General features: G+C 41.3%; 1 protein-coding gene across 2 annotated transcripts in view; it reads left to right on the forward strand.

Moving 5' to 3' along the window:
• Nucleotides 1-17,275, forward strand: part of mpzl1l (myelin protein zero-like 1 like) — a 35,139-nt gene that overhangs the window by 619 nt on the left and 17,245 nt on the right. For both annotated transcript variants that reach the window (XM_061962753.2, XM_061962754.2), the window contains exon 2: nucleotides 10,485-10,666. In XM_061962753.2, coding sequence (XP_061818737.1) covers nucleotides 10,485-10,666 — 182 coding nt within the window. The remainder of the gene's footprint in view (nucleotides 1-10,484; nucleotides 10,667-17,275) is intronic.

Here is a 17,275-nt window from a genome sequence, read left to right on the forward strand (position 1 = left end):
CGAGTTTTTGCCCGTCTACGTGTCGTCCAATAGCAATTCTCCATATAAAAGGTGTATTGCATTAGCTTAGCATTGACATCCTCCCTCTTGTCACATCTGGTCATTGAACGTAACATGTACACAATGGTGTGTTGTGTAACCAATACATCTTGCACAAAGCACAGCGATAGTCATGTAGCATTTCCTGTACATGCACAATGCAATCTGGTTTATATTTTGGGGATTAACTCAAGGTGTGCAGCCCACGTACATGAGAGATGTTAGTAATATTACCAATAATATACAGACAGTTTGCATACGCAAGCTTTCGGGTCTGCAGGTTCTGCTTTGAATCTAGAGAGAGGTGACTAATTCTCTCTTTCATATTGCGAAACTGGCCAGCTAAACCAACACACAACTTCTGTTTTCCCAGCGGCTTACACTACAACAGTACTGTACAGCAGCGATCCCCAACCACCGGTCCGTGACGGATTTGCTTCCGGGCCTTGAGAAACATTAAATAATGTATAAACGACCGCATTTTCTCGGTCTTAAATTTCACTCGTCCCGCTAAATACACAAATACCGTATTTTTCGGACTATAAGTCGCAGTTTTTTTCATAGTTTGGCCGGGGGGTGCGACTTATACTCAGGAGCGACTTATGTGTGAAATTATTAGCACATTACCGTAAAATATCAAATTATTATTTAGCTCATTCACGTAAGAGACTAGAGCAGTGGTTCTTAACCTGGGTTCGATCGAACCCTAGGGGTTCGGTGGGTCGGGCTCAGGGGTTCGGCGGAGGTCAAAACACACCCGACTCATCGTGTAAATACAAACTTGTCCCTATCGGCGTATTACGGATACGGCAACAGCTGACTGGTTTGCAGGTGTGTAATTTGTTGTGAGTTTATGCACTGTGTTGGTTTTGTTGTTTGAACAAGGAGACTTTCATGCACGGTTCATTTTATGCACCAGTAAAAAAACATGGTATCACTTTAGTATGGGGAACATATTCACCATTAATTAGTTGTTTATTAACATGCAAATTAGTAACATATTGGCTCTTAACTAGTCATTATTAAGTACTTATTAATGCCTTATTCGGCATGACCTTATTATAACCCTGACCCTAACCCTAACCAAATACCGTATTTTCCGCACTATAAGGCGCACCGGATTATTAGCCGCACCTTCAATGAATTACATATTTCATAACTTTGTCCACCAATAAGCCGCCCCGGATTATAAGCCGCGCCTACGCTGCGCTAAAGGGAATGTCAAAAAACAGTCAGATAGTTCAGTCAAACTTTAATAATATATTGAAAACCAGCGTTCTAACAACTCTGTCCCAAAATGTACGCAAATGTGCAATCACAAACATAGTAAAATTCAAAATGGTGTAGAGCAATAGCAACATAATGTTGCTCGAACGTTAATGTCACAACACACAAAATAAACATAGCGCTCACCTTCTGAAGTTATTCTTCATTCGTAAATCCTTCGAATTCTTCGTCTTCGGTGTCCGAATTGAAAAGTTGCGCAAGCGTGGGATCCAAAATGGCCGGTTCCGTCTCGTCGAAGTCATCGGAGTCAGTGTCGCTGTTGTCCAGTAGTTCTGTGAATCCTGCCTTCCGGAAAGCTCGGACCACAGTTGTGACCGAAATATCTGCCCAGGCATTTACGATCCACTGGCAAATGTTGGCGTATGTCGTCCGGCGCTGTCTGCCCGTCTTAGTGAAGGTGTGTTCGCCTTCGGAGCTGTGTGAAAAAAGCCACCCGGCCTCTTCGCGTAAACTTCCCTTAACCACTCGCTCATCTTTTCTTCATCCATCCATCCCTTCGAGTTAGCTTTTATGATGACGCCGGCTGGAAAGGTCTCTTTTGGCAAGGTCTTCCTTTTGAATATCACCATGGGTGGAAGTTAGCATGGCAAGCTAGAACCACAGTGAAGGATGACTTCTCATTCCCTGTGGTGCGAATATTCACCGTACGTGCTCCCGTTCCACAGTGCGGTTCACAGGAATATCAGTTGCTGTGAAATACGGTAGTAATCCGTGTGCGGATGGAGAGATTGCGTCTTTTTATGAACCGGATCCTTTTCGCTTAGTAGGAGCCATTTTGTGGTCTTTACAGATGTAAACAGGAAATGAAACGTACGGTGATATCCGCGCGTTTTTTCTTCTTCTTCCGGGGGCGGGCGGTAGCTTACAGTAGAAGAAGAAGCGCTTCCTGTTCTATGGGGGCGGGTGCTTACCTTGGCGGTTGCTTGCGTAGAAGAAGAAGCGCTTCCTGTTCTACCGGGAAAAAAGATGGCGGCTGTTTACCGAAGTTGCGAGATCGAAACTTTATGAAAATGAATCGTAATAAAGCGCACCGGGTTATAAGGCGCACTGTTAGCTTTTGAGAAAATTTGTGGTTTTTAGGTGCGCCTTATAGTGCGGAAAATACGGTAACTCTAAATTAAGTCTTTATTACTTAGAATATGTTCCCCTAGTGTCCAAATAACTCTAAATTAAGTCTTTGTTACTTAGAATATGTTCCACATACTAAAGTGTTACCAAAAACATATGACTTTGTCTTGAATTTGAAAAAAAATTAACATTTAATTTTTTACTAAAGAAGGGTTCGGTGAATGCGCATACGAAACTGGTGGGGTTCGGTACCTCAAACAAGGTTAAGAACCACTGGACTAGACGTATAAGATTTCATGGGATTTAGCGATTAGGAGTGACAGATTGTTTGGTAAACGTATAGCATGTCCTATATGTTATAGTTATTTGAATGACTCTTATATGTTACGTTAACATACCAGGCACGTTCTCAGTTGGTTATTTATGCGTCATATAACGTACACTTATTCAGCCTGTTGTTCACTATTCTTTATTTATTTTAAATTGCCTTTCAAATGTCTATTCTTGGTGTTGGCTTTTATCAAAGTAATTTCCCCCAAAAATGCGACTTATATGTTTTTTTCCTTCTTTATTATGCATTTTCGGCCGGTGCGACTTATACTCCGAAGCGACTTATACTCCGAAAACTACGGTAGGCCTTTTCATAGATGTACAATAAAACTCCTGATAGGAAGTCGGCATTTGTTAAAAAAGTTAAAGTACCAATGATTGTCACGCACACACTAGGTGTGACAAAATTATTCTCTGCATTTGACCCATCACCCTTGATCACCCCCTGGGAGGTGAGGGGAGCAGTGGGCAGCAGCGGTGGCTGCGCCCTGGAATAATTTTTGGTGATTTAACCCCCAATTCCAACCTTTGATGCTGAGTGCCAAGCAGGGAGGTAATGGGTCCCATTTTTATAGTCTTTGGTATGACTCGGCCAGGGTTTGAACTCACAACCTACTGATCTCAGGGCGGACACTCTAACCACTAGGCCACTGGGTAGCTTATTAGAATTGTATCAGAATCAGAAATACTTTATTAATCCCTGAGGAGACATTACAATTTTCAGCACAATCCTATTCAAGATCAGACAAATATTACAGGGAGACAGAACAGGATCGCTGACGGGTCTGCCAACTTCCGGCGCCCCTTACAAAAAAGGTGAGATACAGGTAAACAATGGGGGGGTGAGAAAAAAAAAACGGTCTAAGCCTGGGCCCCTGGAGAGGGTGTCCAGACTGAGGCCAAGGGAAAAACAACTCATAGACATTAAAGACATTAAAAGAGCAGAGCTGATGGAACCAGTCACTTCTACATACAGCTAGGAAAAAAAAGTAAAAGAAACATATACACTGTGGTGGCCTCTGCGGTGTTCCATGCCATCGTCTGCTGGGGTGGCGGGAGCATGGCCAGAGACAGGAGCAGACCCAACAAAGCAACCAAGAGAGTCTAAGGAGACTGAGGTGTCCGATACCTGCTCATTCAGCCAAGACACTGCGAAGCCTGTCATCTTTTTACATGCAACAATTAATGCACATTAATGAACATATAAAATATAAACGTGCCAGATCATAGCCAAAGGCGAATTTCCATCTGCAGTCCCCGTCAGGTTAATGATACTGTAGTGTATACCAAATTTGATGATATAAGCATAGACATCTTATAAGTAGACGCAGCATCGAGCGCTACTGCCTACTGGCGCTGACGAGACGCGGGGCCGCCATCTTGGAGTGGTGATCCGCTCCACTCAGTGCAATTCATTTGGCAGGAGCAATGAACTGTCAGCGCATTTAATTCATCTTACCTCACTGAATACCACTGATTTTCACGCAGGTTTTTGTCATACGTGTAGCTATGATAAAGGACACATGTTTTGGCGTGTTTTATTATTCATAGTTTGCTTAACAGTAATAGAATATTCTTATATGCTACAAGTGACCAGACGTCCGAGATCAAAACTGTGAATATAATCCCAGAGAAGGGGGGAAAAAACAGTCAGCTATTTTTAAGTTCAAGAAACAATATGATTAGGTTATATATACATGCTTATATCCTACATAAACAATGTATGAATACATTAGATATCTATATATCTTAGGGACCTATAGACTGTATCTCTGTTGCTGCACAAAATTGGGTTGGAAAGCTAGACTGAATTCAGACTTGTGTAATACTGTATAGCCACTGTCCATCTGATTGTCCAGTTAGCTAACGTATATCCCCCCCCCTACACACTGTGGTCCTAACTTTTACCCCTGTTGGCGTGTACAATCTTTATCGTCATCATTTATTTCAACTTTATGTTATTCAAGTATGACATTTTAAAATTTAATTAATTTAATTGACAAGCAATTCTATTATGGCTACAATTTCAGTACTATTGAAGATCTTTGCTCGTTCTCAACTCTGGTAATATTTTTTTCACAAAATACAACCAATAGTACGTTAATGTTAAATCTTACTTGTGAAAAGTAATCCCCCGATTCCTATTTTCAACAGTCCGTTCATTTGAGCAGGAAACGCTGAACACCAGCCCGGCATCTTTGTTGATCTAGTCTGTCAACTGTCAGTTGAGGCTGCTCACCGGCTCCTCATCACCACTTCAAGATGGCGGCCGAATTTCTCGCGTCACAGCAGCCAATGCTGCTTCTACTTATAAGATGTCTATGGCTATAAGTATATACCATCAACCTTCCAGGGACCATCTCATCACAAATAAACAAGCCCAGGGCTCCCACTCATTCAGAGTTCAGTGCGCGTTGTATTTTTCATGCATTTATTTTTGCTGTATTTGTCTGCCACACGTAAAAGGCTGGTCCGTAAAAAAAAAATGCCTACATTAAACCGGTCCCTGGTACAAATAAGGTTGGGGACCCCTGTTGTACAGTACAGCAGCCATACTACTTGAGGTACTGCGGCTAGCTTGTGTTGCATACACACTAACTGGATTGTTTTTGATTTGTTAATCAAATATGAGGTGAATTCTCAACAGATATTGCAAATACAGGAGAGCTAAAGGTTGTTCCGGGGCAATTTCTATCGAGGTTCAGTTTTAGGTCATCACTACATTGCAATAAGTTGCAGTTTCCTGTTTGATGGTTATCAGCATATTTTCCTCTTTGCCTTCAATGTTAGTTGTAGTATAATGATGTCACAAATGAATCAAGATTATTTTTCTTGACTCACTGTCAGATGTTATTAAAGTCTAAATATATATATATATATAGTTAATATATTACATTCCTTTGTCCCCTTTCTTTTATAATTACATGTTTCATTTAATTTGTGTATTGTTACATTTGAAATGATGGACGGGATCCATCCATCCATCCATTTTCTACCGCTTATTCCCTTTGGGGTGGCGGGGGGCGCTGGAGCCAATCTCAGCTACAAATAATATTTACCTCAATTATCAGCTACAATCTGGCGGAAGGCGGGGTACAAGCTCAGCTACAAATATTATTACCCATTAATAATGTTATCATTACTGTTAGTCCTAATATTGTTTCAATTGTAGTCTAATTGTCATTGCCAATACTGTGATACTAACTACCTGATATATGTGTATGTATATATACAGGTAAAAGCCAGTAAATTAGAATATTTTGAAAAACTTGATTTCCATCCATCCATTTTCTACCGCTTATTCCCTTTGGGGTCGCGGGGGGTGCTGGAGCCTATCTCAGCTACAATCGGGCGGAAGGCGGGGTACACCCTGGACAACTCGCCATCTCATCGCAGGGCCAACACAGATAGACGGACAACATTCACACTCACATTCACACACTAGGGCCAATTTTAGTGTTGCCAATCAACTTATCCCCAGGTGCATGTCTTTGGAAGTGGGAGGAAGCCGGAGTACCCGGAGGGAACCCACGCAGTCACGGGGAGAACATGCAAACTCCACACAGAAAGATCCCGAGCCCGGGATTGAACCCAAGACTACTCAGGACCTTCGTATTGTGAGGCAGACGCACTAACCCCTCTGCCACCGTGAAGCCCATATTTCAGTAATTGCATTCAAAAGGTGTAACTTGTACATTATATTTATTCATTGCACACAGACTGATGCATTCAAATGTTTATTTCATTTAATTTTGATGATTTGAAGTGGCAACAAATGAAAATCCAAAATTCCGTGTCACAAAATTAGAATATTACTTAAGGCTAATACAAAAAAGGGATTTTTAGAAATGTTGGCCAACTGAAAAGTATGAAAATGAAAAATATGAGCATGTACAATACTCAATACTTGGTTGGAGCTCCTTTTGCCTCAATTACTGCGTTAATGCGGCGTGGCATGGAGTCGATGAGTTTCTGGCACTGCTCAGGTGTTATGAGAGCCCAGGTTGCTCTGATAGTGGCCTTCAACTCTTCTGTGTTTTTGGGTCTGGCATTCTGCATCTTCCTTTTCACAATACCCCACAGATTTTCTATGGGGCTAAGGTCAGGGGAGTTGGCGGGCCAATTTAGAACAGAAATTCCATGGTCCGTAAACCAGGCACGGGTAGATTTTGCGCTGTGTGCAGGCGCCAAGTCCTGTTGGAACTTGAAATCTCCATCTCCATAGAGCAGGTCAGCAGCAGGAAGCATGAAGTGCTCTAAAACTTGCTGGTAGACGGCTGCGTTGACCCTGGATCTCAGGAAACAGAGTGGACCGACACCAGCAGATGACATGGCACCCCAAACCATCACCCAACCATGCAAATTTTGCATTTCCTTTGGAAATCGAGGTCCCAGAGTCTGGAGGAAGACAGGAGAGGCACAGGATCCACGTTGCCTGAAGTCTAGTGTAAAGTTTCCACCATCAGTGATGGTTTGGGGTGCCATGTCATCTGCTGGTGTCGGTCCACTCTGTTTCCTGAGATCCAGGGTCAACGCAGCCGTCTACCAGCAAGTTTTAGAGCACTTCATGCTTTCTGCTGCTGACCTGCTCTATGGAGATGGAGATTTCAAGTTCCAACAGGACTTGGCGCCTGCACACAGCGCAAAATCTACCCGTGCCTGGTTTACGGACCATGGTATTTCTGTTCTAAATTGGCCCGCCAACTCCCCTGACCTTAGCCCCATAGAAAATCTGTGGGGTATTGTGAAAAGGAAGATGCAGAATGCCAGACCCAAAAACGCAGAAGAGTTGAAGGCCACTATCAGAGCAACCTGGGCTCTCGTAACACCTGAGCAGTGCCAGAAACTCATCGACTCCATGCCACGCCGCATTAACGCAGTAATTGAGGCAAAAGGAGCTCCAACCAAGTATTGAGTATTGTACATGCTCATATTTTTCATTTTCATACTTTTCAGTTGGCCAACATTTCTAAAAATCCCTTTTTTGTATTAGCTTTAAGTAATATTCTAATTTTGTGACACACGGAATTTTGGATTTTCATTTGTTGCCACTTCAAATCATCAAAATTAAATGAAATAAACATTTGAATGCATCAGTCTGTGTGCAATGAATAAATATAATGTACAAGTTACACCTTTTGAATGCAATTACTGAAAAAAATCAAGTTTTTCAAAATATTCTAATTTACTGGCTTTTACCTGTATATATGCATACATACAGTGCAGGCCAAAAGTTTGGACACGCCTTCTCATTTCAATACGTTTTTTTTTTAGTTTCATGACTATTTACCTTGTGGATTGTCACTGAAGACCTCAAAACTGTGACACCTGTGAAGTGAAAACCATTGCAGGTGACTACCTCTCAAAGCTCATCGAGAGAATGCCAAGAGTGTGCAAAGGCAGTAATCAGAGCAAAGGGTGGCTATTTTTGAAGAAACAAGAATATAAAACATGTTTTCAGTTATTTCACTTTTTTTGGATAAGTACATAACTCCACATGTAATTCATAGTTTTGATGCCTTCAGTGACAATCTACAACAGGGGTGCTCACACTTTTTCTGCAGACGAGCTACTTTTCAATTGATCAAGTCGTGGAGATCTACCTCATTCATATATATAATTTATATTTACTTATGAAATATATGTTTTTGTTAACAAGTTAAAGGTGTTTAATGATAATGCAAGCATGTTTAATACATATAGTTAATATTGTTAACAACTTAAAGGTGTTTAAAGATAATACAAGCATGTTTAACACATATAGTTAATATTGTTAACAAGTTAAAGGTGTTTAAAGATAATACAAGCATGTTTAACACATATAGATTCCTTTCTTTCATGAAGACAAGAATATAAGTTGGTGTATTACCTGATTCTGATGACTTGCATTGATTGGACAGTGGTGCTGATACGTCCGCATTTTCGAATGGAGGAGAAAAAAAGTCCTCCTTCTGTTCAATACCACATGAAAGTGGTTGGTTTTTGGCATCTTATTTGTCCAGCTTCCGTACTCCTTTGTATACACTTTACAAGAAATATATTGTCGGCAAACTCCGTAGCTTGCTAGCTTGTGCACGCCAGCTTTCTGAGAGTCTTATTTTGTTAGCGCAACTGTGCAACTGTGCAATCGGTCTTTGGAGTTTTGACGACAGGTACGGCGCCAGAGTCTGTTGAAATAAAGTGTTTCTCGCCTTCCAGTCGGTAATTTTACTGAGCTGGTAGCAGCCAGCGTCATCTCAGAAGACCCTCGGGTGCCGTGAATGTCAATCAAGTGACGAAAGTGACGTCATAGTGAAGATTTATGATCGCTCATTTTTAGGACTATTTTTTTAATGCCTGGCTGGTGATCGACTGACACACCCTCCGAGATCGACCGGTAGCTCGCGATTGACGTAATGAGCACCCCTGATCTACAATGTAAGTAGTCATGAAAATAAAGAAAACGCATTGAAACAAGAAAGTGTGTCCAAACTGGAATTATATTTTATGTATTGTTTCTGCTGATGTGGTTATGTTATTGATGTCTCTCTGTTTGGCCACCTTTTGTCCTCACAATTTCCTCCTCCGTCTTTATTTTTTTCTTCTTTCTATCACCTCCTGTTGCGGTCCGGCTGTGCCAAAAGATAAATATATTCTAACCTTTAATGAAGTTAAATATAAATAATGCAACTTGAGAAGTACAGTGTGTTTGGAAAGTATCCACAGCACTTCTCTTTTTTCACATTTTGTTATGTTACAGCCTTATTCCAAAATGTAATAAATTCATTTTTGTCCTCAAAATTCAACACACGATACCCCATAATGAAAATGTGAATTTTCTGCTAAATACTTTGCTCAATACTTTGTTGATGCACCTTAGGCAGCAATTTCAGCCTCAAGTATTTTTAATACGATGCCACAAGTTTGGCACACTTATTTTGGGCAGTTTCGACTTTCACACAATCCTATTTAACCTACTCAATGGTTAACTGGACATCTGTATGTGCTCGACGCCTCAATCATTGGTATGTTTTCATCTACAAAACCATTCTGGGTATCACTCCATCTTATCTGTCTTGTCTCTTAACAAATAAACAAGGAAGTCACAATCTTCGTTCAATGAATGTTATGCAATTTGTCGTCCCCAAAGTAAGAACTGAACTGGGTAAGAGTGGAAGATTTTACATGTAAACAAACTGTTGCGTCACAGTCCACACTATGGTGAGTTCAAAAACCGCCGAAATTAGTAGGACAAAAGGATGTTCACCAAATACTCTCATTAGTGAAGCATACACACAAACATATTAAACAGTGGGCTTTCTAACAATTGGGAAGGTTTGTGTCATGTTTGTTCTCAAACAAAAAACATGCTAAAACAATTTTTTTTCCCATTTTCAATCCTTTTTAAATATGCTCCAGGGAGCCACTAGGGCGGCACTAAAGAGCCGTGGGTTGCTGACCCCCGGGCTATTGTGTGTAGAATTTTGAGGACAAAAATGGATGTTTTCCGTTTTGGAATAAGGCTGTAACATAATAAAATGTGGAAAAAGTGAAGCGCTGTGAATACTTTCCGGATGCACTGTATCCCACACTTCTCTTTTCTAAAGTAAATGTGTCCAGTAGATATATGGGCATCTCCATCAACATTATTATTTACCTATGTGGCTGGACAGGACAGGTTAAAAAAAACTTTAGAATATTTCTTTTTTTTATATACAACGTATAAGCTGTTTCCTGTTGTTTTGGTTACCCTAACCATTTTACGTTCTTCCTCTTTTTAGTGTCAAAACCGTCACTGGCAGTCGAGGTCTTTGCCGACTCGGAAGTCGTAGTGGAGAACGGGACCGCCGGAGTTCTCCGCTGCACCTTTAAGTCCAGCGAAGTGGTCAGCGCCAAAATTACGGTGTCATGGAGCTTCCAGTCCAATCAGCCCGACACACAGTTTTCCAAAGAGCAGCATGGGGTGAGTTCACACTGTGTCCGGTTTTTTAACAGCAACTTCCTAGAAGCGGATTAATTGGTTGTAAACAACAGTTTAACACACATTGGTTTCACCCCCAACAGAGTAGCAGCCACATTTTAAAGTGCATGCAGCGCCATAGCTAAGGAGTCGGTACAAAAACACATCAAGACATTGCCTACAGCCACAGCTGTTAATTTATTTTTTTTAAAGTTATTTTTTACAGTTATTTGCTTTTGTCAACTACAGACTCAGCACCTATAGGAGGACTATAGGAACATGGAAAATAAAATACAGTGGTACCCAGTGTTAATATATAAAAATAGAAAACTAATGAAAACAAAAGCACGTTGACTAAAACAATAACATTAATTGACAAATTAGTCAATGAATAAAAACGAGGCGGAAAGATTGACAAATACGAAATCCAATCATATTTATTTTCATCTGTAGGTGGGTGTGAGAAAATAGCCAATCACAGTTGCATGTGGGACAGGGTGGAAAAGCCCAAAGGGTACCGTATTTTCCGCACCATTAGCCGCACCTAAAAACCACAAATTTACTCAAAAGCTGACAGTGCGGCTTTTAACCCGGTGCGCTTTATATATGGATAAATATTAAGATTCATTTTCATAAAGTTTCGTTCTCGCAACTTCGGTAAACAGCCGCCATCTTTTTTCCCGGTAGAGCAGGAAGCGCTTCTTCTTCTACGCAAGCAACCGCCAAGGTAAGCACCCGCCCCCATAGAACAGGAAGCGCTTCTTCTTGTACTGTAAGCAACCACCCGCCCCCGGAAGAAGAAGAAGCGCGCGGTGCATGCTGGGATATGTGACGTTTCATTTCCATTTGTGTGTTTATGTAAAGACCCCAAAATGGCTCCTATTAAGTGTGTTGTCTGTCTAATTATAAATAATGCAGACGAGGCGTGTTAACTGAGTTCTCAACGTTTACTCACAGCGTGCTCATAACCACATTCTAACTCCCAGCATACAACAACGCTTCTCAGGGCTACCGCGCATGCTCGTAACTATCGTTGCATGCCGGGTAGTGTAGTTGTCATATTTGCTAGCTCATAACATCACTTTAAGAGACACGCTTACGCGCTTAATTCAATACTCGCCGTCATTCCGGGTGGATTGACAAAAGACCTCCAGCCGCTAGATATTGGTGTCAACAGGGCATTCGAAGCTAGACTGCTAACTGCGTGGGAACAATGGATGACAGAAGGCGAACACACATTCACTAAGACGGAGGCAGCGCCAGACGACGCCAACATCTGCCAGTGGATCGTAAATGCCTGGGCAGATATTTCGGTCACAACTGTGGTCCGAGCTTTCCGGAAGGCAGGATTCACAGAACTGCTGGATAACAGTGACACTGACTCCGATGACTTCGACGAGACGGAACCGTCCATTTTGGATCTCACATTTGCCCAACTTTTCACTTCGGACACCGAAGACGAAGGATTTACGAATGAAGAATAACTTCAGAAAGTGAGCGCTATGTTTATTTTGTGTGTTGTGACATTAACGTTCGAGCAACATTATGTTGCTATTGCTCTGCACTATTTTGAATTTTACTATGTTTGTGATTGCACATTTGCGTACATTTTGGGACAGAGTTGTTAGAACGCTGGTTTTCAATATATTATTAAAGTTTGACAGACCTATCTGACTGTTTTTTTGACATTCCCTTTAGCGCAGCGTAGGCGCGGCTTATAGTCCGGGGCGGCTTATTGGTGGACAAAGTTATGAAATATGCCATTCATTGAAGGTGCGGCTAATAATCCGGTGCGCCTTATAGTGCGGAAAATACGGTATTTAATCAAAACTAGCGTCTTTAAAATTGACTTTTTTCACTTGGAAAACAGATGCAATAAAAGACGTCAATACAAAATATATTTTACAGTGGTAAGAAAGAGAAGAGAACACATATGGGCGCACTTCACAAAACCCTGTGGCTCCGTTTTCTCCGATAAAAATACAACCCAACTTGAAGCGCCATATGCAGGCTAACCATCGGGACGTCTACGCAACAGTAAGTAGGCCGAAGCTAATATTTTGAAATAATTCATATTGTACTGAATTATTGTTACTATTAAAGATGGTAGAGCAGGAACAAGGTCGCTTACATCATATCCACTTGTCCGAAAAATACTTACTTTTGTAGTACGCCATGATGCAGTGATCTTTACCCGCAAATATAATAAGCAAGATACCTGAACAGTGCACTTTATGATGTCCTCGCCACACTGTTCAGATATTAATTGCACAATTTGACAACCCAAAATAACATATTTGTCATTTTTTCAAGCTAACACACAAAGAAAGACAGCCATGTGAGACATATGGGACGGCGTGGCGAAGTTGGTAGAGTGGCCGTGCCAGCAATCGAAGGGTTGCTGATTACTGGGGTTCAATCCCCACCTTCTACCATCCTAGTCACGTCCGTTGTGTCCTTGGGCAAGACACTTCACCCCTTGCTCCTGATGGCTGCTGGTTAGCGCCTTGCATTACAGCTCCCGCCATCAGTGTGTGAATGTGTGTGTGAATGGGTAAATGTGGAAATACTGTCAAAGCGCTTTGAGTACCTTGAATAATAGAAAAGCGCTATACAAGTATAACCCATTTATCATTTATTTATATATATATATATATATATATATATATATATATATATTACTCACTGGTTGCTATTTACGCGGGACGGTGGCCAAGAAGACACCAATTATTATGCACTCAGTGTAGTCATACACAACATAGAATACAACTAGTTTATTTCTTCATATGGACATAAACATGCACTGTACACTGGCGCTTAAAGTGTTCTTCTTTTTTTTTTTTTAACAAACTATAGATCAGTGATATTTTTTAGTTGTAATAATTGTCTAAATAAATAGTAGACCTTCATGATAAAATGTACAAATTAAATTTTACTGATGGTAAAGAAAATCGTTACAATGTAATTTTACTTAATATTAAAAATATGATTTCTCTAGGTCAGGGGTCGGCAACCCGCGGCTCCGGAGCCGCATGCGGCTCTTTGATCACTCTGATGCGCTCAGCTGCATACTTGCTGACCCTCCCGATTTTTTCTGGAGACTTCCAAATTTCAGTGCCTCTCCCGAAAATCTCCCGGGGCAACAATATTGAGGGCGTGCCTTCAGCGTCCGATTTTACACTATCTGCGTGCCGGCCCAGTCACATGTTGCATGCAGGCTCTGCCATTCACACTTAAGTGACTGCAAGGCATACTTGGTCAACAGCCATTCAGGTCACGCTGAGGGTGGCCGTATAAAACAACTTTAACACTGTTACTAATATGCACCACACTGTGAACCCACACCAAACAAGAATGACAAACACATTTCTGGAGAATATCCGCACCGTAACACAACATAAAAACAACAGAACAAATACCCAGAATCCCATGCAGCACTAACTCTTCCGGGCTACATTATACACCCCCAACCCCGCCCACCTCAACCGACGCACGGAGGGGGGGGGGGGGTTTGGTGGTAGCGGGGGTGTATAATGTAGCCCGGAAGAGTTAGTGCTGCATGGGATTCTGGGTATTTGTTATGTTGTGTTACGGTGGGGATGTTGTCCAGAAATGTGTTTGTCATTCTTGTTTGGTGTGGGTTCACAGTGTGGTGCATATTAGTAACAGTGTTAAAGTTGTTTTATACGGCCACCCTCAGTGTAGCCTGTATGGCTGTTGACTAAGTATGCATTGCAGTCACTTATATGTGTCTGCAGAAGCCGCATACAACATGTAACTGGGCTGGCACGCTGTTTATACAGCATGTAGAGGGCGCTAAAGACAGTGCCATCACGGCAGGCCCTTATTATTGTCGTTTTGGTGAAAATCAGCAGACATTCGAGAGAATACTTGCCCTAAATTTCGGGAGTCTCCTGGAAAAGTTGGGAGGGTTGGCAAGTATAACGCTGTCAAGCGCCATTCATACAGAACTCGCGAAATAACGTCTCGCGGGCCGCGTGTTTGGTTTATACATAGCACAAATTAAAAAAAAACTGTATGCAGTGTTATTTCATTTTAAATTTAAAAAGAGTTTTGTGGCTCCCATTGTTTTCTTGAATTTGTGAAACGGGTCAAAATGGCTCTTTGAGTGGTAAAGGTTGACGACCCCTGCTCTAGGTTATGCACTCCAAATTGCTAACAATTCATGTATACAACTTTGTGTATGTAAATAATGTAACACTGAATTATAGCAGCTCTCAGTACATTCTTAATTTTAAGGTTTGAGCGGCAAATACATATTTATGTTCCGTTTCCATTATTTCCTGTTAAATAAATACTATTATTTTAATACAAGTGTACGCACTGCACATAATTTCATTTTTACTTCCGCTCAAGGCGAGTGAATACGTTGTACCCCGCCATGCACCTAGCTCTACCCAGCTCGTTTGCTTAAAAAAATGGCAGAGGATCTGCTCGACAATTTTCATAAAACACTCTCTTGAATGCACGTTCGAAAAGTAACTGAAATAAATTACGAGGCTTAAATTAGTCTCTTAGTCGGAATTGATTCTGAAATAATGTGATGCACCATATTCAGATTTATTGAAATGCGTCTGCATATGCTAAGTTATGCAGAGTTTATTTAATACGTTGTACAGTCATTTTAATAACCTTAATATAAGTGGTATCAAGACAACTTCAAAGATGCATTATGTTTTATAGTTTATATTTTAGTCGACAAAATTTACTGTAAATTTAGTCGACTAAAACTAAACCAATTTAGATTACTAAAATATGACTGAAACTAAAACACATTTGTGTCAAAAGACCATGACTAAAACTAAATTAAAAACTACTGACAAAATGAACACTGGTGGTACCTCAACTTAAGAGTGTTTTGAGATAAGAGCTGCCTCTCGGCTAATTCTTGTGCTTTAAGTTGCAAGCAAAAACTTGAGTTACAAGCAACCCCGCCATTAGTCGGCAGGGCCAATGTCACAGTACGATCCACCAAAAACATCCGGTCTTACTCGCTAGAGTAACAGAGGCCGGCCATTGTGGCCGGGTCATATATTATTCGCTAAACCTCGCTCCCTAAAAACTTCAAGAGCAGTTCTGGCTATTGAATTGGTAGACTGTGCTTTTAGCTCAGTAGTTGCATGCAGACGGCCCAGATTCGAGTCCTGGACCGTGACCCGGATGAAAGTGGTGTTTCACTCCCTGACAACTTCTGGAGCAGTGATGGCTTTTAGCTCGGTAGTCAGCGCGCTAGCCTCTCATGTCGTATAGCTACAGATCAACATAGCTAATTTACAACCATGGGAAGGAAGAAAGTGCTGAGAAGAAGCTACCGGTAATTATATTCATTGAATTAACTAAATAAATCATTAAAAACATGACCGAGTGTGTAGCCAATTAGAGCAGAGCACTGCTACATACTGAAGAAGAATGAGTCGAATGTTAAAATACAGTCGACATTTATCCATGAAAATATAGAGAAGATGCTGATGGTGTTTGACGGAGAAGAGGGAACCGTAGCAGTCCTCTCTCCAAAGTGTATTCTGTACATTATTGTTACATTACTTCATAAAAAATATTGTAGTTGCAGGGTTTCCCCTAGATTGCCAAGATACCTGTGGTGGGGGCGCGTTTAGGGGCCTGGTAAATATGACGTCATCACATTTTTTGCTATGATGCATATATTGATGCATGCTCTTTACTTCTGTTGCTCAATGTGCCTGACAAAAAGCGAAAACTGCAGAGTCACACTTGCTTCCGGCTACTGGGAGCCTTGCTCTCCCGAAAAGCCGCGAGCGTCATCTTAAATTCTGGCGATCGCTGTCCGCGGGTATATATCGAATATATGAAAATGTCCTCGTGAGAACCAGCGTCCTCTGCTGTGGACATTTGTGTACCGGTAAGTGTTATTCGCTGACAAAACGAAGAAAACAAAAACAAATGTCCACTGCAGAGGACTCCGGTTTTCTTGAGGACATATTTCATGATGAGTGACTGATAGTTGTTTTACCCATGTTGCACCAAGCAGCTGGGACAGAGATATGCCGCTTTGGTTGCTACTACCCCTTCCGATGTGTTGCAATAAGTTCCATTTATTGTTCCGTGGTCGCCGTTGTACCTCATCTTTGCGTTCAACGGTACTCTTTTGTGGCGAAGTGGCAAAAAATACTTAGAAATTTCGGAGGTTTGCAGATCAGGAACAGGATGTAGGCGTCGTCTATTTGTTGTGTCACTTGCTGTCAAACATAGCACCTGCTGCTAAAGTGACAACACAAGAGCCAAGACCTACCAATGTTTGCGCAGAGCTGTCATGCCAGCATGCTGGTGGATAATGCAGATGGCGTCACCCTCTCGTGTTTCTCCTCCAGACATAGCAGGTCCAACTTTACACAGACGTTTTTAAAGAGCTTGAAATATCATTCCATAACGAAACTGCTTGTTTTTTTCCTCCTGTAAAAAGATGACTTTGTTTGAACTAGCAGTTATACCCATGCGGTGGTCAAAACTACAATACAGTAGAACTATTTCCACTTTGAGGATGCTGTAAAAGACAGAGAACATTCAGGATGATGGCATAGTATTGCTGGAATTAATTTTTTTAATATGTACTAT

This window comes from Nerophis lumbriciformis, linkage group LG09, assembly GCF_033978685.3.
Source record: "Nerophis lumbriciformis linkage group LG09, RoL_Nlum_v2.1, whole genome shotgun sequence".
NCBI classification, from domain to species: domain Eukaryota; kingdom Metazoa; phylum Chordata; class Actinopteri; order Syngnathiformes; family Syngnathidae; genus Nerophis; species Nerophis lumbriciformis.